At 37.6% G+C, this 21,743-nt stretch overlaps 2 protein-coding genes across 7 annotated transcripts in view; one reads left to right on the forward strand and one right to left on the reverse strand.

Annotated features, from left to right (window-relative positions):
• The first annotated feature begins 298 nt into the window (after positions 1 to 298).
• PMPCB (peptidase, mitochondrial processing subunit beta) lies at positions 299 to 14,349 on the forward strand. Its single transcript, XM_006049849.3, has 13 exons — positions 299 to 432; positions 1,524 to 1,664; positions 2,385 to 2,471; positions 2,915 to 3,044; positions 5,038 to 5,236; positions 5,691 to 5,770; positions 8,421 to 8,533; positions 9,352 to 9,495; positions 12,171 to 12,331; positions 13,436 to 13,521; positions 13,605 to 13,693; positions 13,862 to 13,937; positions 14,028 to 14,349. Exons 1-13 carry the CDS (start codon positions 331 to 333, stop codon positions 14,090 to 14,092), a joined length of 1,473 nt encoding a protein of 490 aa, XP_006049911.1. The 5' UTR covers positions 299 to 330; the 3' UTR covers positions 14,093 to 14,349.
• The window catches only part of DNAJC2 (DnaJ heat shock protein family (Hsp40) member C2), a 40,197-nt gene continuing 29,706 nt past the window's right edge, over positions 11,253 to 21,743 (reverse strand). For 5 of the 6 annotated variants that reach the window (XM_006049852.3, XM_025291070.3, XM_025291069.3 and 2 more), the window contains 6 exons: positions 20,445 to 20,629; positions 19,694 to 19,794; positions 19,461 to 19,568; positions 14,683 to 14,837; positions 14,373 to 14,436; positions 11,253 to 13,617 (listed from right to left, as the gene is read on the reverse strand). In XM_006049852.3, coding sequence (XP_006049914.2) covers positions 13,565 to 13,617; positions 14,373 to 14,436; positions 14,683 to 14,837; positions 19,461 to 19,568; positions 19,694 to 19,794; positions 20,445 to 20,629 — 666 coding nt within the window. In that variant the 3' untranslated portion in view covers positions 11,253 to 13,564. Of the gene's footprint in view, positions 13,618 to 14,308; positions 14,437 to 14,682; positions 14,838 to 19,460; positions 19,569 to 19,693; positions 19,795 to 20,444; positions 20,630 to 21,743 lie in introns of those variants that run through there. The other variant, XM_006049851.4, reaches the window with a different exon arrangement.

Consider the following 21,743-nt stretch of genomic DNA (forward strand, 5'->3'; position numbering starts at 1 on the left):
ACAGTGAGGAATCATGTTCCTCATATTACGGATCAAATCCCTCCTTTTCCAATTAATTTTACCCACCACTGGGATAATATGTTGCCCCGTTACCTTTTTCTACATTTGTGCACTTGCACGTCGTAGGAGATAAAAGTAACCGCTGATACAGGGGCTTCTACAGACTCCCTAATTCGTGTTCTTCAGTCAGCACCACGTCCTGAAAGATTCCAAGACCGCTTACAGGACTGTCATTCCCATCATGGTCACTAGGTGGGGTCCGCCCTCTCGTCTGGGACATCAGGTCATGACCCCGGAAGCACACCCTTCCTACAGTCCCAAACTGAGACGATGGCGGCGGCAGCGGTGGCCCGAGCGGTGCTATTTTCTGCGGCGCGGCGGCGGATTTGCGGTTTCACAGAGAGGCTCCTAATCGGAGGCGCTGCTGGGCGGGTGAGCTTCCGTCTACTTGTCTGGGTGCCACCTGGAATCAGGCTAGACCGGGCCTCACCCGCAGGACCCTGTGCGGCGACCCTGAGTTAACGGGCGCCCGGCTGGGCCGCGGGCAATCGCCCCACACACCTCCAACTGAGGATCGGGCCTTAGCCGGGACCTGTGGGGCATCCGGCTGCCGGGGACGCTTATTCCCGTCGGCGCTGGGCTGGCTTTGGTCACCCGCAGCGCGTGACCTGCCAGGGACGTGTGGGATGACCGTGGTTTACTAACCCCCTCCCCCAGTTACTCAGTCATTATAAAGAGTGCGTGTTGATTGTTAAAATCGCAGTGGTTACAATTGGGGGGGGGGGCGGTGGTGGGCGGGTGGGGGTTGCTGTTAAAAACTGAGGACCTCCCCCCCCCCGCCCCAATCCGCTCCGAGTTCTCTTTTTGCCTAAAACTGGCTCTCGTCCTGATCATCAGCTCTGGTTCCTGTGAACCCTGGGGCAGCTAAAGGAAAAGTTTGTCTGTATATGTATTTTTCTCGTAAGAGACTAGCTTTCTCTAGAGTTCGTGGGACTTTTAACATATGTATAAAGAAGAAAACATATGGGGACCTGCGAATAGTCCATAGTCAATTAATCAGTCAGCCAGAGTGTATCTTGAGTAATTACCCTTCTTTCTACCCTCTTTTTCTGTCCTTTTCAAAGCTTTGCTTTTCTTGAACAGTGGAAGCTAAGCATTTCTATGCTGTGAGTGTATTTTTATATTTTTTTCTCCCTTTCTTGACTTTTTTCTCCCCTTCTTATTCCCTTTATGAGTACTAAACATTTCTAGAAGTATTGAAATAAAAGTAGTTTCTTTTAGGATAATGACAAAAACCGTTCATTTTTCTTCAGGAAAGGGCATGTTTGTAGACTTGTTGCTGGCTTTAGGAAAGTGGTTGGTCGAGGAATGTTCCTAGGGTAGGCAAAGGGGTGGATGTAGTGAAGTAAAAGTTAAGGAGGAAAGAGTACTTTAGAGTCTCTTTGACATAGATTTGGTTTTCTAATCAGTAATTTGTATTAAGAACAGTGATATGTTTTGCTGCTTCCTTTCTCCCCAACCAGTCTTTATATTTTGGAGGAAACAGATTGAGAAGTACACAGGCTGCTGCACAAGTTTTTCTGAATGTTCCTGAAACTCGAGTAACCTGTTTGGAGAATGGACTCAGGGTGGCCTCTGAAGACTCTGGGCTCGCAACATGCACAGTAAGTGCTTTAGTTTGACCCCTCATTAGGAGACAGCAGACAGTACGTGTAAACCTTTTCAGTAGGTTGGCGGGTAGTTGAAAGGAGCAGCAGTTATTTTGCCTTGACAAGTGATTGTCCCTTGTGACGCTTTTCTTGTAATACTTCCATACTGGATGCATGTGTGCTTAGTTTAAGTGACTACATCTTGTAGCAGGGTGTACTGTGCAGTGTTGATAATAATGAGAGCAGTATACTTGCTGGACTACCGTGTGCTAGATGTTTTTACATATCTTGTCTTATTTGATCTTTAAAATACTTCTTTGTAGCAGGGATCATTTCATCCATTTGATAGTTGAAAAACAAGATTCGAGAAGTTAAATGGTTTTGTCCAAGGTCACAACTAATACATGACAGAACAGGATCTTAACCTAGGTTTTCTGACAGTCTCTTCTGATGTTCTTATCTTATACTTGATAATTGACTGTAGTAACACACTGGGCTAACAATCTGGGTCCTCAGTAAAGCTGCCAAGTAAGTGTTTGCAGCACCCAGTAGACGACTAAAATTTTTAAATCTCATAATTCATAGGATTATATTGTCAATCCAGTCAAGAAAACTTTAATATTAAGACTGGAAAGCATTTGTCAGAAAAAGGAAGAACACTGCTCCCACCCCTACCTTATCCCCTCAAAAGAAAGAAGATGATGTCTTATCTAATTCTTACCTGACTATATTAAGGTTGGGCTCTGGATTGATGCTGGAAGTCGATATGAAAATGAGAAGAATAATGGAACAGCTCACTTTCTGGAGCATATGGCTTTCAAGGCAAGTTATAAAGATTATTTTTTAAACACATTTTAAGAGACAGTAAACACAAAGTCTTATTCTAAGACTACGTGATATAGTCTTATATATAAGACTATATATATAAGTCTTACATATACTACTTCAAAAGTATAGCATGTCTTATTTTTATTATTTTTTAGAATCTTTCTTTTTTCAGGATAATTACCTGGAATAATTACTGATAATTGCTCTGTAGAGGTGAAACAAAGATTTTCTCTTGGGATGTAAATGTCATCTGAAAGTATGTCACTATTTCTGAAGCCCAATGTAGTTTAGAAACCAAATTTGGTCCTTACATCAAACTGTACATAGGCTTCTGTCCTCATATTCATTGTCTGAACTGTGTAGAACAAATGAGGGATAAAGGAAGAGATTTTATATATATATATATTTCCGCCCCCCCCCCCCCTTTTTTATTTCAGGGCACCAAAAAGAGATCCCAATTAGATCTGGAACTTGAAATCGAAAATATGGGTGCTCATCTCAATGCCTATACCTCCAGAGAGCAGACTGTGTATTATGCCAAAGCATTCTCTAAAGATTTGCCAAGAGGTATTATTATTTATACTGCAGATATGTAATTTTCACAGGCATTCAGAAACAATTTAGTACTGTTTTCATTATGTTTCTTGAGAAAGAGTAAAACCCCAGAAATGTGAAAATAAGTGAATCAAACTCTGGGTGAGGGGGCACCTATTTTTTTCTACCAATATGACAAATGATATTAAATATTTATAGGCTGCAAGACTTGTACAAACCGGGTCCTAACACTTGATTCAAATATTAATTCCTCCAGAGTCATACCTGGGTAGTAAATGATTTTTAACTGTTTTATTATATATTCACTTTTACTGTCTACTTTTTATTTTTTTCTCTGTTTTGTTATCTGAATTTTTCATTTCTCTTACAAGCCAGAACATATTTTATATCTTCTGACTGCCGGGCTTTGTTTTTGAACAGAACGTGCTTGCTTCTTTATTTCATTTGCACATTCTGGTTCCTCCTCCTGGAGTGCACTTCTTTCTTAGCTTCCTTTACATTAATTTCAATTTCAAATTTGAATTTCCAAAATTCAATTTATTTAAAAACCCAAAAAAATAAACCTAAAACAGTTCACTCATTTTTCCCTCCCCCATCTCTGGTGATGACCAATCTGAATGAAACTGTATCATTAGAATACTTAAATAATAGTTTGCCCCACCTAACTCCAGGTTGTTTGGGTTTGTAGCTGCTTCTGGAATAAACAAGTGATGGTATTATATATGTGTATGTGTGTGTGTGTGTGTGTGTATGTATGTATGTGTGTTTATATATATATATATGTAAATTCTTTGATACTTGTATATATCCTATTTCTGACTGCATTTGACTTAGAATATCTTTAAGGTCCAATTTAATTTCAGGTATGTTATTGAGGATCTATGCTTTTAAATTTCAGTATTAAATATACATTAGAAAGAAGATTCTTATTAGATTCTTATATTTTATTGGGAAATATGAATCCCCACTTTTAGGTACCAGTCTAGACTACTGCTTCCAAATAGAGGAGGCTCTTCATACAGGATCTCTCATTTTCCCATCTGTCTTTGGGCTCTTCCTTACCCATCTGGGCCTTTACTTCTCTGGACAGATGGGATTTTATTATTTTTAAATTTTATTGGAGCATTTTTTATTTGATTCACAACATGGTGTTAGATGGACAGATTTAATTTGGTTTTACAAATTATTTTTTCCTCTTGGTCATAATCTCAGTCCCAGCTTATTCTTGCAGTCTGTTTTGTCATTTTGGGCAATGTAGAGGTAATTAATTACAGGAAGTCCTTGGTACTGGAACATTTTTGCTTCTGAAACAAGTCCACTTTAAGTGAACTTAACAGAAGTTTATAGCAGGGTAACATAATGAAAGTTGATAAATTTGTTTTCTATTTACTAAAATTTAGATTGTGATTACAACTGTATACTAATTCTTCAAGGATAGTTGAGGTTTCTCTTTTTTGGAGAAGTATGTACTTTCTCTGATAAAATTGCTTAATAGCATGGTATATCCTTTAGTTTACTTGTGACTTTTTACAAATTAGGGTCGTTTTTGTATAAATATTTGACGGTTTCATCAGTTTTCCCCAAGGGTCACTTAATTATCCTTTGATAGTCACATGTATGTCTTTTGGGGTAATTATCCTTTTCTTCAACTGTTAACTGTTCCAGCTCTGTTGAATCATCATTTATCAGAGTCTTTGATAAACAGAATCTAACCAGCACTGACCATTAATTGTAATTAAGTGGGGAAAGATGTTTGAGACGACACTAATTCTCGCAAATTTAGGAATTTTCTCTAAGCTTATCTGTACCACAGGGGATTATATTTTTCATTTTAATTTATTCCTTTTAGGTATATCAAATGTACAGAAACATTTATTTCTTCCAGTGTAATCATTTATTCAGTATTGAGTGCTGGTCACTTTCGTGGTTTCTGATGCTAATTTAATAGATACTAATAGTGAAAATTAAGACTCAATGTTTCTTCCTGTGTTTTATTTTCAATTAGCTGTAGAAATTCTTGCTGATATAATACAAAACAGCACATTGGGAGAAGCAGAGATTGAACGTGAACGTGGAGTAATCCTTAGAGAGATGCAAGAAGTGGAAACCAATTTACAAGAAGTTGTTTTTGATTATCTTCATGCTACAGCTTATCAAAATACTGCACTTGGACGGACAATTTTGGGACCAACTGAAAATATCAAGTAGGTATAATTCTCAGATTTTTTTTTTTGAGAAAAAATTTGAATTGTGAAAATTAACATTCACAAACATTCACAAAGTATGTTTCAGAAAGTAATTTTTTACCCCCAATAATCTGAATGAAATGGTATCATTATAGTACTTCAACGACCCTTTAGCCCCACTTGACTTCCAGGTATCTGGGTTTATACCTATTTCTGGAGTAAACAAGTGATGATATTACATTTTATATATATATATAATATATATAATATATATATGTTGAAATTCTTTGATACTTGTTGCATATATCCTATTTCTGACTGCATTTAACTTAGAATAACTTTAATATCCAATTTAATTGGATATTAAAGGTATATTATGTGAGGTATATTATGTGAGGTATAAAGGTATATTATGTGAGGATCTGTGCTTTTAAATTTCCCTTTAGTACTGCTTTTCTTACTCCATTTACAGATCTATAAATCGTAAGGACTTAGTGGATTATATAACCACACATTATAAGGGGCCAAGAATAGTACTTGCTGCTGCTGGAGGTAAGTTTAAATTTCTACGACTGTTTTAAACAGAGTGATATGCTTATCAGTTTGATCCTGTTGGGAGATATCTTTAGAGTTTTCATTTACAGAGCAAATTGTTTAGTATGCTTGGTAAGGGCAATGCGGAACACTGAAACTGGACTTCCCCCGTCTTCTCTTTACTTAGTAGAGTTTTTAAATAGGAAAACTTAGTGACCCTCTAGTATATAAGTGTACATACATAATGGAATTTACTTGCAAGGAAAGGGCAGATGGGTGAGCTGGAAGATAATGACAGTGAAAGATAGTGTTCAACAGTTTGGGAATCTCTTGAGATTTTAAATTATTTCTTGAGAACTAGCTTCATCTTTGGTCAGGCATGGCCTGAGTATGTTACGTTGTTTATTCATTCTTTGATTTGTTCGTTCATTCAGTAGATCTGCTAATTACTGAGAAGGGGAAGTATATAAGGGATTTTGAGACTATTTAATGGGAATTTGAACATGAAAGTGGCATGAGGACAAGGCCTCCTTGGAGGAACAAAGAAAGTAAGTTCAGGTTAGATTTTGCTAGATTTCCTGGTAGTCTGAATTTAGGCAAATAGTACATTTTATTGGTTTCCAGTTTTATTTTCTCTTTTTAAGACAAAACGAAGATTTACATGGAATGTTCTTTTGTGTAAATTTTCCTTTAGAAATGACAATAATTTAAAATTCTAGTTGGCTGGGATAGACTTTATTACTTGGGAATAATGAAGAAGATGAAAATGAGGTTAACTGTCAGAAACATGTTGCCTTTGTGTGGCTCTGTGTGCTCTAAAGTTCTCGAGTTAGTAACACTGTTTCTAAAATGGCTGGTGGTGACTGGAGTTCCACAGTGAAACTGCCTTGGAAAGGGGACACTGTTGGTTGGATGGAGCCTCAACAACTAAGTTGTCTAGGAGATTCTGCCATTGTTGGTGGCATATGGATGCAGTGGGTTTTGTTACACAGTTCATTGGTTCATTTTGACATTGTCAGAGTTGGGATATCTTACAATTAATGGCCTATCCTAGATTAATTAGCATATTGTCTTATTGGTACATAAGCGATGATGTTTCTTATAAGCAGTGGCATTATAAATTCAGTGAAACAGGCCAGACCCAGCTTCATTTAAAAAAAAAAGAAAATAAATTATTGGCTCCCCTGCCTTTTAGATAGAGGTAAGTAGAGGTGGTACTGGGACAGGAGCTGCAAGTCTGGAACATCCAACCAGGAGGGCTACAGATAAAGGTAGTAAAACAGTGGAGGTGGTTGCCAGGTGCTGAGAATTGTGTCCATGCTCACAGGTCTACACTCTCTGCTTGTCATCTTTGTACCACCAAGTTCTTCCTATTGTCACCATCTGGACTGATATCCAAGGTGGCTCTCCTATGTAGTGATTGTGAAAAGAACGTGTATATAATCATTCACTGTCTTGTTTTATACCAGAGATTCTTTGGAAAATATGGGTGTAAGTTGTGCTTTTATGTTCTAATGGAATGTTTCATTAAAAAAAAAATTTTGTGGCGATATTTTTTAAGGCACTTACCCATGCCTGAATTAGTCTTGTAAGTTTAAGAATCTTTCACTGAATCTCTTTAGGCTCAAGTTTGGAAAATAGCGCTATAGAATCCAAGTGACTTCTTAAATTCTGGATAGCAAATAGTGAGTATTTGATTAGCTATGAATTTATTCAGGAATCTATATGAGGTTATTTTAGTCCTGAAATTTGATAGCAGAGCACAGAGAATAAAGTATGTCCAGCTTTCTTTAAATGATTTTTTACTTTAAAAATTTTATTGAAAAGTGACCCTTTTTTGCTAGTTTGCAACTAGGACTTTTGGGGGCTTCCCTAGTGGCTCAATTGGTAAAGAATTCACTTGTAATGCAGGAGACTGCCTACAGTGCAGGAGACCCAGGTTGGATTCCTGAGTTGGAAAGATCCTCTGGAGAAGGAAATGGCAACCCACTCCAGTATTTTTTTTTTTTACAAATAAATAATACAAATATTTATTACAGAATTATCTGGCTTACTTTCCATAAACTAACATTAAAAGAAAGAGAAAGAGAAAGAGCAGAGAATATATCACCAAATTGGGTTTTGACAAACAGCGCTGGGAATCCCATGTCACAGCACATTTGAAGTCCCAGTTGGGAAAGGGTACCAGGCAGTGTTTCCTTTGCTCCATGGGTGAGACTTGATCACTCCAGTATTCTTGTGTGGGAAATCCTATGGGCAGAGGAGCCTGGTGGGCTACTGTCCACGGGGTCACAAGAGCTGGACATGACTTAGCAACTCAACCACCACCACCACCACCATTCTAGGACTTTTAATTACTTAATGTAACATGATTTTGTATGGAAAGTAATACCTTCAAGCTATCTTATCCTTATCTTTGAATCAGTGGATAAAAACTGATTGTTCTTCAGAATGAGAAATCTGTGCAACTGCAAGTCTTATCACCAGGGATAAAATGTGCTTTGTGAGCTTACTCTTGAAAAGGCTTTTTACTGACTGCAAGTAGTCCTTGTGTAACCTGTATCAGTTATACCACCTTAAGCTCATTGTAAACAGAAGTACTGGCAGTTAATTGTGTGCTTTACATTTTATTGCTGCTGGATATATGAAATATTTTCCTTCAATATAGGAGTTTCCCATGATGAGCTGCTTGAGTTAGCAAAATTTCATTTTGGTGAATCTTTGTCCACACACAAAGGAGAAATACCAGCTCTGCCTCCGTGCAAATTCACAGGAAGTGAGGTAGGCCGAGCCTCCTAAGCTTTTAACCCTTTTGGTTTCTTGTATTTATGACCGTTCCTACAAAATGTGCCTGTTCCTAACAGTAAAATGGAGGAAACCAAAGGAGTCCAAATGCACATGGACTCAGTTGCTTATATTTCTTCCTGTTCCATATATTTAACCACCTATTTTTCTTTTTTAAGGAAAGTATTATTTGGTCTTTTTGTGCTTTTTGACATTATGCCTATTTTCCTATTGGCAGGGCATAAAAGTAATCTTTTATTTTAAAAACATCCCACATTTTGACACTATTAGATTTATTCCTGACTGAGTCTACCCACAGTACATTTCTGGGCGTAGCTGTTAAAGCCAGAACTTCTAGAGAAATCTGCTCTCCGTCAGCTATTTCTTTAAGCCTCATTAGAAGCTTTGTTTGCCACATTAGGGATGATGCTCATATATTAGTATCTGGAAAGAAGCCTGATTTTGGCAGTTACATGAGACTAGCATTGGCAGTACAAAAATAAGCCTGTTAAGATTAGCCTAAATTTAGACAGAAAAATTCAGACTGATGATTATTTCTGCCAGTTAAATAATGCAAAGCTTTTTGACCACATTATTTATCTGGTAGCTACGTGTCTGTAGTATTTCAACTGGAGATCTTTTGGTGAAATCCTTCTGAACTATGGAGTATAATGAGGCCTGATTGTTTAAAAAACAAGAGTGTCATGGTGAGCATTTTAAGTTTGCAATTAATAGCACTGGTGAATTAGTTTCTTGTCAAGCATGTTATAGAGTGGTAATCTTAACTAGAGCTTTGCATTCTTTATCCCAACTAGATTCGAGTGAGGGATGACAAGATGCCTTTGGCACATCTTGCAGTAGCTGTTGAAGCTGTTGGTTGGGCACATCCAGATACAATCTGTCTCATGGTTGCAAATACACTGATTGGCAACTGGGATCGCTCTTTCGGAGGAGGAATGGTATGTGATTTTAAAAGTAAATTTCCATAATAAATGAGAAGATAAAACTGTGCTATGAATTTTGACTTACATATGAACTGATCCTGGATTGCTCCCAGGCAAGAAAAAAAACTTTCTTTTGGTGTATTGTTAAATTTTGATTAAGGATAGAAGGATTCATTGATAGTACTATATCAACAGTAATATCCTAATTTTATAACTGTAGTAAGGTTAAATTCATTGTTTTTCAGAAGTGCATATTAACAAGTATTTGGGGGTAAAAAGGATATTTGCACTATATTCTCAAACAGTTGAAAAATATGTTAAAGAGAATTGATAAAGGAAAAAAAGTTAACAGTTGTTAAGGAATTTGGATAAAGGTAATTCTTTGTACTATTTTTGTTCCTATACTGTTATGTCTGAAGTTACTTCAAAATTTATCTCATCCTCTGCTGCCCCCTTCTCCTCTTGTCCTCCATCTTTCCCACCATCAGGATCTTTTCCAGTGAGCCAAGCCTTCACATCAAAGTATGGTGGCCAAAGTATTAGAGCTTCACTTCAGCATCAGTCCTTCCAATGAATATTCAGGGTTGATTTCCTTTACCATGGACTAGTTTGATCTCCTGGCAGTCTAAGGGAGTCTCAGGAGTCTTCTCCAGCACCACAATTTGAAAGCATCAATTCTTTGGTGCTCAGTCTTTTTATGGTCCAACTCTCGAATCAGTATTTGACTGCTGGAAGAACCATAGCTTTGACTATATGGACGTTTCTCAGCAAAGTGATTTTTCTGCTTTTTAATACACTGTCTAGGTTTGTCAGTTTTTCGTCCAAGGAGCAAGCATCTTCATTTCATGGCTGTAGTCACCATCCACAGATTTTGCAGCCCAAGAAAATCTGTCACTGCTTCCACTTTTTCCCCTTCTATTTGCCATGAAGTGATGGAACTGGATGCCATGATCTTAGTTCTTTGAATGTTGAGGCTTAAGCCAGCTTTTTCACTCTACTCTTTCACCCTGAACAAGAGGGTCTTTAGTTCATCTTCATTTTCTGCGATTAGAGTGGTATACTCTGCATATCTGAGGTTATTGATTTCTGCCAGCAGTCTTGATTCCAGCCTGTGATTCATCCAGCCCGGCATTTCGCATGATGTACTCTACATAGAAGTTAAATAAGCAGGGTGACAATATATAGCCCTGTCATACTGCTTTCCTAATTTGGAACCAGTTCATTATTCCAAGTCTGGTTCTAACTGTTGCTTCTTGACCTGTGTACAGGTTTCTCAGGAGACAGGTAAGGTAGTCTGGTATTCCTATCTCTTTAAGAATATTCCACAGTCTGTTGTGATCCACGCAGTAAAAGGCTTTATTGTAGTCAGTGAAGCAGATGTTTTTCTGGAATTCCCTTGTTTTCTCTCTGATCCAGTGAACATTGGCCATTTGATCGCTGGTTCCTCTACCTTTAGTCTAAACACAGTTTGTACACCTGGAAGTTCTTGATTAACATACTGCTGACACCTAGCTTGATGGATTTGGATTTTGAGCATAAGCTTACTTGCATATGAAGTGAGTGCAATCATATGACAGTTTGAACATTCTTTGGCATTTCCCTTGGAATGAAAACTGACCTTTTCCAGTCCTGTGGCCACTGCTGAGTTTTCCAAATTTCCTGACATATTGAGTGCAGCACCTCAACAGCATCATTTTAGGATTTTAAATAACTAACAAAATGTATATATTTGTACTCAAAGACTTTGACAAAATATATTTCATACAAATATCTTAGGTTCACATGCTGTATTTCAGATTTTTAAGCAAACTGCCAAAAGCTCTACAAAGTACGTTGGTAATAGTGCATTATTTTACTTCTTAAATAAACTTTTTAACTTTTTTGTTGGCAAAGCAAATTGGCATAGTTTATTCAGTTTTTTGGTTTATATGGTTTTTATAAATGATTATTCAACAAAGCTGGAACACATAATTAATTAATAACCATATCCCAGGTCAGTCAGTGCTAGAAGTGGAATGCTGGGTTGGATTAGCCAAGGGATCCTGAGAATGTGCTTGAACTACAGTATGTGAGATCATCCCATTTTTACTTTTAGGGATAGCTCTGTCCTGACAGGATCTGTCACTTCTTTTTTTTGGTTTTAATTTTTATACTGTAGTTGATTTATAATGTAATTGTGTTAGTTTTGGGTATATAGCTAAGTGATACATATTTGTATAAATCCATTCAGAGTATTACTTAAGAGTTCCCTGTGGCATGCATAGGTCCTTGTTATTTTATATATAGTGGTGTGTATATGTTAATCCCAAACTCAAAGTCTGTGAGTCTGTTTCTTTTGTAAATAGGTTCACTTGTATCTTTGTTTTTTAAGATTCTACATTTATGTAAGTGATATAATATATTTGCTTTTCTCTGACTTAGTATGATAATGTATTATTTTAGAAGTGGGTGCAAATTCTAAGGATTAACTCTTTTAACATTATGACTTTCTCTGAGGATGATGCATTGGGCTGGTGAGGTAACTATAATTCTTAGTTTCATTGAATTTTAGCTTTTTATTGAGATATTGCTGAATAAAACTGAGAAACTCAGCCTTTTTGGGCAGTCACTATTTCTACACATCATTTTTCTTTCTGGTAGTTTGCACATGTATACCTACAGTTCTTCTGGACAATTTCTTTTCCTTTCAGAATTTATCTAGCAAGCTGGCCCAGCTTACCTGTCATGGCAACCTCTGCCATAGCTTCCAGTCTTTCAACACTTCCTACACAGATACAGGATTGTGGGGAATCTATATGGTTTGTGAACCAGCCACTGTTGCAGATATGCTACATGTTGTTCAAAAAGAATGGTGAGAAAATAATTTAAATCTTAAGAATTACCAATTCAGACTACTTTCTTTTACACTGTTAACGGTGATTAATTTTTTATGGTGATAGCATTTTATTAAGAGAACAAGACTACTGTTCAATAGTAGCAATTGTTGCAATGTTTTAAAGATCACATTTCTTCTGGGTTTCATGTGAAGCTGATTTATATTATAGAAACTTCTTAATCATTAAGTAGCAGATTACTTCAGAAAGATCTTAAAAATGTTTAAACGCCAACTAGAATTTTAGGAAATATTTCTAAACCTATTTGGCTTGGAAAGGCTGTGTTAAAAATGAATCTGAAGTTGCCATTGCTAAAAGAAATGTAGTGTTTTAGTCAAATCTAGTAACTTGAGACAGGCAGAAGGTCCCACGGCTTCTTGGAAAACTGTTATTTAGCTCTGGTCCCTTTCCTACACCATTCTTAAATGGTTTACGCTCTAGCTAGATGTGAAGTGACGTGCAGTAGCTCAGCCGTGACCAACTCTTTGCGATCCCATGGACTGTAGCCTTCCAGCCTCCTCTGTCCATGAGATTTTCCAGGCAAGAGTACTGGAGTGGGTTATCATTTCCTTCTCAAGGGGATCTTCCTGACCCAGGGATTGAACCCTGGTCTACCACATTGCAGATGCTTTACTGTCTGAGCCAGACTTAAAGAGATGTAATCATTAACTTAATTATTAGGTTTAAATTAGACTCAGCTAGATTCTTTTGAGAAACCAGTGACCCACTGATCTATCTATCCCCTAGCAAGTCAGATCCTAACACATGGGGCTTCACAAATTTTCAAAATGACTGTAGAATTTCTCAAAATGCAGTCAGCCTATTTTTATATTGTAGTGAATCTCTGCTAACCATATCACTTTTGAGAAATTAACCCTACCAGGAAAATAATCAGTAGTATTTTAACTTTGTGTAACTGTTGGGATCGATAGTAATTTCAACTTTTTACTAAATTGAATTCATAATCAATTGTACATTGTGGTGTAACAGAGAATATAGCATCCTTTCTTTAGGTCATTAACTCATAAAACACGTAACATTTTCAAATTACTTGACCTTTGATTTTTCCAAATGGCTTTTAGGATGCGACTGTGTACAAGTGTCACTGAAAGTGAAGTTGCACGTGCCAAAAATCTTCTGAAAACAAACATGTTGCTGCAACTTGATGGTAAAAGAATAAAGACTTAGGTCTTTTTTTTCACATGGTTGATCTAGATTCCAGTCCTTAGTTTTCTTTTTTCATTAAAACAGGTTCCACTCCCATCTGTGAAGATATAGGTAGGCAAATGTTATGCTATAATCGAAGAATTCCCATCCCTGAGCTTGAAGCAAGAATTGATGTAAGTAGTCCTTAGATACTGTTGGATCTTGTGTAAAACAATCTTTGTTATTAATACAACAGCTCAAGATAGGTATCATAAAATTTGCTTTAGCTCTAAAACATTCCAGGTATACAGTGTCTTTACTACTACAAAAAACTCCGAATGCCTGTATCTTCAATTTTTCAGGCTGTAAATGCTGAGATAATTCGAGACGTGTGTACCAAATATATTTATGATAAGAGTCCAGCTGTTGCTGCTGTTGGTAAGCCTGACTCCTAGTCTCCCATGCAGAAAGTTGGCTAAGGACTTTCCTTTTATTTAGTTATAACTGTCTTTTCTTTTAAATCCTTAGGTCCTATTGAGCAACTACCAGATTTTAACCAGATTTGCAGTAACATGTGCTGGCTTCATGATTAAAAATGCTCCTAATAAACATTTGGAACATTATAAAACTGAGACCCTCAAGTTGTAAAGAAAAAAAAAAAAAAACATCTACACTGGTAAATATGAATAAAATACTATATGTCAGACTTTGAAAGGATAAGACCACCACAATGAATGGTAGATTCTCAGAGTTCAGAGAAATTATGCTGGGACACACTTTAAGTATAATTTTAAGAATGAAAATTTGTATAGTATTTTCAGTTTTATTATAAAAATGCACACACAACAAAGATTGTCATAAGTCATTTCTTGCCTCTACTTGCATTCAGCACTTGCTCTTGTGCAGCTTTCTTTGCTTTTACCATTTCAACCAGTTCCTAGGAAGAAGACAAACATTTTACTTAGACAAAAAGTTGTCAGGATTTGCAGACATTTCTAGTGTTTGATATAAATATGTAAAACATTCAAATTGGATAAATCCGTACTGAAAAGGTTGATTTTTTTAAACTAACTGCCAGAGCTAGGAAATGTCTAATACTGGCCCCACAACTATGATGGTATTGAAATAAGTATAAAACCATAATTTAAATGATAATGGAATCTATAAACTCAAGATCTACAACCTTGTATCGTTTCATGCAGTCCTTCTTTGTCCTGCCAGGCACTGCTTCTGCTATTTTTTCCCATCTTTCAGGTGTATTTACTGGGTATGTTTTCAAAGCTTGTTCCAAAAGCTTCTGTTCTTCTGTTGTCCAAGGGGTGAAATCTGTGCATGGACCTGTTTAAGAAACAAATTTTATTTCAAACAGTTATCCTAATTTATAGAAAACTGTTTTGGAACACCTTCTCAGATGAGTCATTTGGTAAGTGCCCATCTGAATCTGGTGTGTAATCGTAAATGTACTTTGAGATTAGACAAACATATACCAGCATTGAATTGACCAAGTTTTTCCGTCTTATGGAAAAACCCAAACAAACTTTGTGGCCAACATAATATTAACTGGGGAAAAAAAACTTTAGATAGCTTACATCCCAGAAAATTATCTGAGACAAAAGGAAAGAAATGCTTTGTATTTCTGGTCTCAAAATATACTTACCAGACATTGTTTAAAAATCAGATTTAAAATATACAGTTGGACTACTGGGTTCAAAAACACAATCATAAGTCATTTTAGATTTTTGATAAATCTAGTTCCTTAGAGAAAAGAGCTGCCTAATTACAAAACTTTTCGTTGGAGGAGAGCCTGTAAACTATTCTTTTTAACTAGAAAAAACAATTTTAACAAAATTAAGGCAGGTACCCAATGCTGTCGAGGCGATGTGAGATTAGATTCCATGTTCCACTGTTACTGTCAGCACATCCACTAAAGCCTATGCTGTACATCTCTGCTAAACCAAATCTGTATGTCTTATAGAATACTTCATAGATGTATCACAAATACATTCCTTCCTAAGGATGTAAGAAGTGCATATCCCACTTATGTAGGGAAATTGGTTCAAAAGCTGGCTTGGTTTAGTAGTAAGTCTAAGTTAATGGACTGATCAGATCAGATCAGATCAGTTGCTCAGTCGTGTCCGACTCTTTGCGACCCCATGAATCACAGCACGCCAGGCCTCCCTGTCCATCACCAACTCCCAGAGTTTACTGAGACTCATGTCCATCGAGTCAGTGATGCCATCCAGCCATCTCATCCTCTGTTGTCCCCTTTTCCTCCTGCCCCCAATCCCTCCCAGCATCAGAGTCTTTTCCGGTGAGTCAGCTCTTCACATGAGGTGGCCAAAGTATTGGAGTTTCAGCTTTAGCATCATTCCTTCCAAAGAACACCCAGGGCTGATCTCCTTCAGAATGGACTGGTTGGATCTCCTTGCAGTCCAAGGGACTCTCAAGAGTCTTCTCCAACACCACAGTTCAAAAGCATCAATTCTTCGGCGCTCAGCCGTTTTCCACAGTCTAACTCTCACATCCATACATGACCACAGGAAAAACCATAGCCTTGACTAGATGGACTTTTGTTGGCAAAGTAATGTCTCTGCTTTTGAATATGCTATCTAGGTTGGTTCATAACTTTCCTTCCAAGGAGTAAGCGTCTTTTAATTTCATGGCTTCAGTCACCATCTGCAGTGATTTTGGAGCCCAGAAAAATAAAGTCTGACACTGTTTCCCCATCTATTTCCCATGAAGTGATGGGACCAGATGCCATGATCTTTGTTTTCTGAATGTTGAGCTTTAAGCCAACTTTTTCACTCTCCACTTTCACTTTCATCAAGAGGCTTTTGAGTTCCTCTTCACTTTCTGCCATAAGGGTGGTGTCATCTGCATATCTGAGGTTATTGATATTTCTCCCTGCAATCTTGATTCCAGCTTGTGTTTCTTCCAGTCCAGCGTTTCTCATGATGTACTCTGCAAAGAAGTTAAATAAACAGGGTGACAATATACAGCCTTGACGAACTCCTTTTCCTATTTGGAACCAGTCTGTTGTTCCATGTCCAGTTCTAACTGTTGCTTCCTGACCTGCATTCAAATTTCTCAAGAGGCAGATCAGGTGGTCTGGTATTCCCATCTCTTGAAGAATTTTCCACAGTTTATTGTGATCCACACAGTCAAAGGCTTTGGCATAGTCAATAAAGCAGAAATAGATGCCTTTCTGGAACTCTGTTGCTTTTTCCATGATCCAGCGGATGTTGGCAATTTGATCTCTGGTTCCTCTGCCTTTTCTAAATCCAGCTTGAACATCAGGAATTTCACAGTTCACATATTGCTGAAGCCTGGCTTGGAGAATTTTGAGCATTACTTTACTAGCGTGTGAGATGAGTGCAATTGTGCGGTAGTTTGAGCATTCTTTGGCATTGCCTTTCTTTGGGATTGGAATGAAAACTGACCTTTTCCAGTCCTGTGGCCACTGCTGAGTTTTCCAAATTTGCTGGCATATTGAGTGCAGCACTTTCACAGCATCATCTTTCAGGATTTGGAATAGTTCAAATGGAATTCCATCACCTCCACTAGCTTTGTTCGTAGTGATGCTTTCTAAGGCGCACTTGACTTCACATTCCAGGATGTCTGGCTCTAGGTCAGTGATCACACCATCGTGATTATCTGGGTCGTGAAGATCTTTTTTGTATAGTTCTGTGTATTCTTGCCATCTCTTCTTCTTTTCTGCTTCTGTTAGGTCCATACCATTTCTGTCCTTTATTGAGCCCATCTTTGCATGAAATGTTCCTTTGGTATCTCTGATTTTCTTGAAGAGATCCCTAGTCTTTCCCATTCTGTTGTTTTCCTCTATTTCTTTGCATTGATCACTGAAGAAGGCTTTCTTATCTCTTTTTGCTATTCTTTGGAACTCTGCATTCAGATGTTCATATCTTTCCTTTTTTCTTTTGCTTTTCGCTTCTCTTCTTTTCACAGCTATTTGTAAGGCCGCCCCAGACAGCCATAGCTTAAGTTATTTCAGACCATGCAATGAGAACACAGCGGCACCTATACTGCCAGTAATGAGACTACTACTTCAAATGGTATCCAGGGGTGAAGTCTGGAAATCTAAGTTATTTCCCAATTAAAAAATACTCATAGGCACAGTGAACAAGTTAAAAAACAACATACCTCAAAACAAGGCAGAGAACTTCCATTTAAAGACAGATTAGACAGATTAAAGACTTCTGGTTTTTTTGAAGTCAGCTTTTAAGTTCCAGAAAACCCTTAAGTGGAATTTTGTTTTATTAGTTTGAAGACCCATTTAACATCATAGATTTAACTCATTTTCTCTCTCTTGGAAAAAAGATGGAACTGGCATGTAATTATTATCTGCTATTATTATCCAAGTATTGGGTTGGCCAAAAAGTTCATTTGGGTTTTTTAACATTTTCTGGAAAAACCTGAATGAACTTTTTGGCCAACCCAGTACTAAAAAATACCAAAATGAATGAGATGTAAAATTTCCATGAGAAATCACCATTCCAAAAAATGCAGCCAGCTTGCTGTTTACTGGTACAGTTGGAGAGAGGGGGGCCTACCCATTAAATCCATAGAAGAGATAAAGGAGTCGGGCCCAAGTACCACATCACCACCAATCACTCCTGCCCTCACAGGGTCTCCCACTTGCCAGAAAACAACCATCAGTGCCTGCCTCAAGCATGTAAATTAGAACCGTAAGAAAGGGCTGAAAATAACAGTAATATCTGAACATGTCTGCATTTTTGTGGAGGGCATAGGGAAAAGAGCATTATCTCCTTTAGACGTGCCCTCCAAGTGTCCTGAAATATCCACTTTGTTACTTATCTTTCTTGTGCTCAACTGCTCAGTGGTTTCTGACCTTTTGTGGCCCCATGGACTGTAGCCTGTCAGGCTCATCTGTCCATGGAATTTTCCAGGCAAGAATACTGGAGTAGTTGCCACTTCTACTCCAGGTAACATTCTTAAAAGAGCCAAAATAACACTCAGCCTAGACAAAAGTCACCCTTGATTTTGCAAATGCAACAAGCAAACACAATGATTTTTTGCTCTTTATAGAACATTCTAAGTCTCTTCTATTAAAATATTTTCAAATTGAAATACAGGATAATAAATCAGACTTAGAAGATAGGAAAAGTGGCACTGCTAAGATAGGGACAGGAGGTCACGAAGAGTCAAAGCTGTTAGTTAATCCCAAAACAGATCTGGCACTGTGATCTGCAAAGTGTATCCAAGATTAGCTTAGGGAGAAAGGACTGGTGGCTCACAAATGCATGAAGTCAAAGAGAACTTTTCAAACTTTTGTCAACAACTCAGAGTAAGGAAAAATGTATCACATTCCGAACACATATACACATGAACAGAAGTTTCACAAATACCCACTTGTATAACAGATGTAATGCCCTCTGATATTTTCTATTCATGACCCATTAAACTGATTTCATGACCCACTTCTGAGTCATAATTTGCATTTGAAACACACTGGTCCAGAGTAATCAGAGATTAGCTAGAACACTCAAGACAATGTCAGCATAACAAATTGTGTCTGCGTAACTTGTTCTGAACCATGTGATTTGTAGGCATGCTTCCCCTTAACTCCTGTCTTCTCTTAAAAACTAGAACATTTCCTTATATAGTATATTTTTCAAAATCAGGAAATTAACCTTGATAAAAAGTTAGTTACAGACCTTAAATTTCAATCGTCCTAATATCCTTTAATTCTGATTTGTTAAAATCCGATGAACAAAACAAACACACCCCTCCCCTCATGGCATATGAAATGGAAGAACTGCAGTTCTCAGTGGTGTTGAAGTCAGTCAGTCCTAAAAGATTACACCTTCCAGTCCGCTAAATGCTTTATTTTCCAGTCATTCTGCTTGTAGGCCCTAGATCTTGTATATTCCCAGATAGACACAAGGTTAGCATTTTCTACTCAGAAGAATGAAATTTCATTACCTTCAAATCGTTCTGAAGGTGTTGCATTGTCTGCCTGAGGCACCACACCATGTTCTTTCTTAAATTTATCAAAAGCCTTTTTGTTTATGTCATCCTTTTGATGAGGGTCTGAGAAGGGAAAAAAAAATTTTTTTTAATACAGTTCATCTCAGTCTTTCATTAAATCACATAGATTACTTTTAAAATATGTATCTCAGGTAGCAAAGAAACTCATTTGCCAAAAACTAACTCACCAAGTTTTTGAAGGCTCTTTGCTTTGCCAATAACATCTTTGGCGGTTCTCTTAACTCCAGAAGAAGAATGTATGTTCATGTAATTAGCAATAACTTCCCATCTAGAAAAATGGATATAATAATGAGAAGAAAAAAAAAATTCAGAATGATCCTACATTTTTACTGCAGAAGGGTTAGCTATAACATCTAAAGAATTAGCTCTAAATCAGTGCTCTAATTATTACTATTGCCTGGACTTGAGTGTTTAAATCAGCTGTGTATAATCTTGGTTTCAAGTTTGTATAAAATCTTACAGATCATGTAAAAAATCAACAGAAATAAGAGCACACATTTGTGTACACTGCCATTTGGACACATACTTTTAAGCTCCAGGTTGAGGTGGGAAGTAATACAGGAGAATTAAGACTAAAGAGAAACCATGGAACACAAAACCTAGTGCCTAGTATAAGCCACAATGGAATAGGCCAACGTGACAGTCAAGGTTTATGTTTCATGATCCTTAATTTCCTGAGAAACTGATGAAGCATCCTGCTGTATATATGGATCTTTGTATGTGTGCTGGTATAAGCTGTTAAGACTAGCAAGCAGGTTCAAAATGCACTCTGCTTTTTACGTTTTCCACAGTGGCACAGAATTTAGCATCTAGACCCAAGCACATCTTTGGAAACTTGCTGCAATATGCTGCTATTTCAGATGCTTGTCTACATAATCCTGAGGCTCCAGTGAAGAGAAGCTTCATTAGAACCAATACCTTGAATTTGTTCCAGCAGGGAAGAGATTCACAGCTTTAATGAGTAATTGCAGATCATCTTCTGACCAATGTTTACTTCCGTTTCCACCTCCGCCAGCTGACTTCTCTGCATTCTTAGATGCTTGTCGCATACGAGCCTCAGCTTCCTCTTTCTCTTTTCTAATTTGCTCATTTATTTCTTCTATCTACACAAATATCATAGGTTAAGTCAGGGACTTAAAGCATCTTACTACTCTGAGTTCTCTTTCTGGCTGGGCCCCTGTGGTTCTTGACCCTCAGCATCATTCAGACAAGGACCCTACATTGCCCCAGCCAGGCTGCATATCTCTGCTTCAAGGAACCAAGAACCAGCCTCAGCCTAAACTACACTGTATTCCTGTCACATGATAGCTATTTGCTGTGGACACTACTTGTGAAGTCTACAGTCAGTGGGTTACTCACCCACAAGGCAATTTCAAAGCTCTTATCTATCCTCTCTTGCAGATAGTCTCATTTATTCTCTACAAAAAGGTAGCAGCACAGCAAAGTGCCCTTTGTTTAATCTTTAAGTTCTACCTTTTACACTGTCACTTCCAGTGTAGCTTCAAACATGCACAAGTGAAACAACAAAAACAAAAACATGCCTTTACTTGATGTTGCTTCTGCTATCTTGGAGTCATCTTTGACTCATTTTCCCACTTCAGTCCCTTAGAACAAGTCACCAAGTCCCAAACATTTCAGTGATTCCCATTATTACTCATAGTCCAAGTCCTCCAAGTGAGATTCTTACACTAGTCACTTACACTCATCCAATGCCTTTTGTCTACAAATGCCAGATTAATAGCAGTGTTAACCCTGTGCTATTCAAAAGATCTGTGCTTATGGAAACTAGTCATCTTGGTATTCAAATCTGGCTTAATTTGGCTCTACTCTTCTTAACCAACTTAATCTCCCAATCCCCGTCCCTGCCAACTTTGTACTCCTACCTGTATTTTATGGTTCATGCTGCTCCCCTGATCTTCACTTAACAATGTCGTCCTTCAAAACTGGCTCAAACCCTTCGCTGAGCTTCCCTGACCACTCCAACCTAGTGTTGGCACTTCCTCTCTAAGCTACAGACGGTATTTACTGGGTGTCCTGCATCTTTTGATCCTTAGGCCTTTTCTCTTTAGTGTAACTGTTCCTGAACTTTGTGGCAACAATAAATAGCGTAAGACTTTCTCCACATCACCTAGGCACAGGGTTATATATAGCAGGTACTAACACTTGTTGCACTGAATTGAATTTCTGGGCCTGTTTCCTCATCTGTAAAATAAAAGG

The sequence above is a fragment of the Bubalus bubalis genome, chromosome 8 (genome assembly GCF_019923935.1).
Source record: "Bubalus bubalis isolate 160015118507 breed Murrah chromosome 8, NDDB_SH_1, whole genome shotgun sequence".
NCBI lineage: Eukaryota > Metazoa > Chordata > Mammalia > Artiodactyla > Bovidae > Bubalus > Bubalus bubalis.

What these genes read in the sequence shown, in the direction of transcription:
- PMPCB (XM_006049849.3), top strand. Translation starts at nt 331, where the DNA reads ATGGCGGCGGCAGCGGTGGCCCGAGCGGTGCTATTTTCTGCGGCGCGG. An exon ending in CTCTAAAGATTTGCCAAGAG is followed by an intron (nt 3,045 to 5,037) that starts GTATTATTATTT and finishes ATTTTCAATTAG; the next exon opens with CTGTAGAAATTCTTGCTGAT. An exon ending in CATGTTGCTGCAACTTGATG is followed by an intron (nt 13,522 to 13,604) that starts GTAAAAGAATAA and finishes TCATTAAAACAG; the next exon opens with GTTCCACTCCCATCTGTGAA.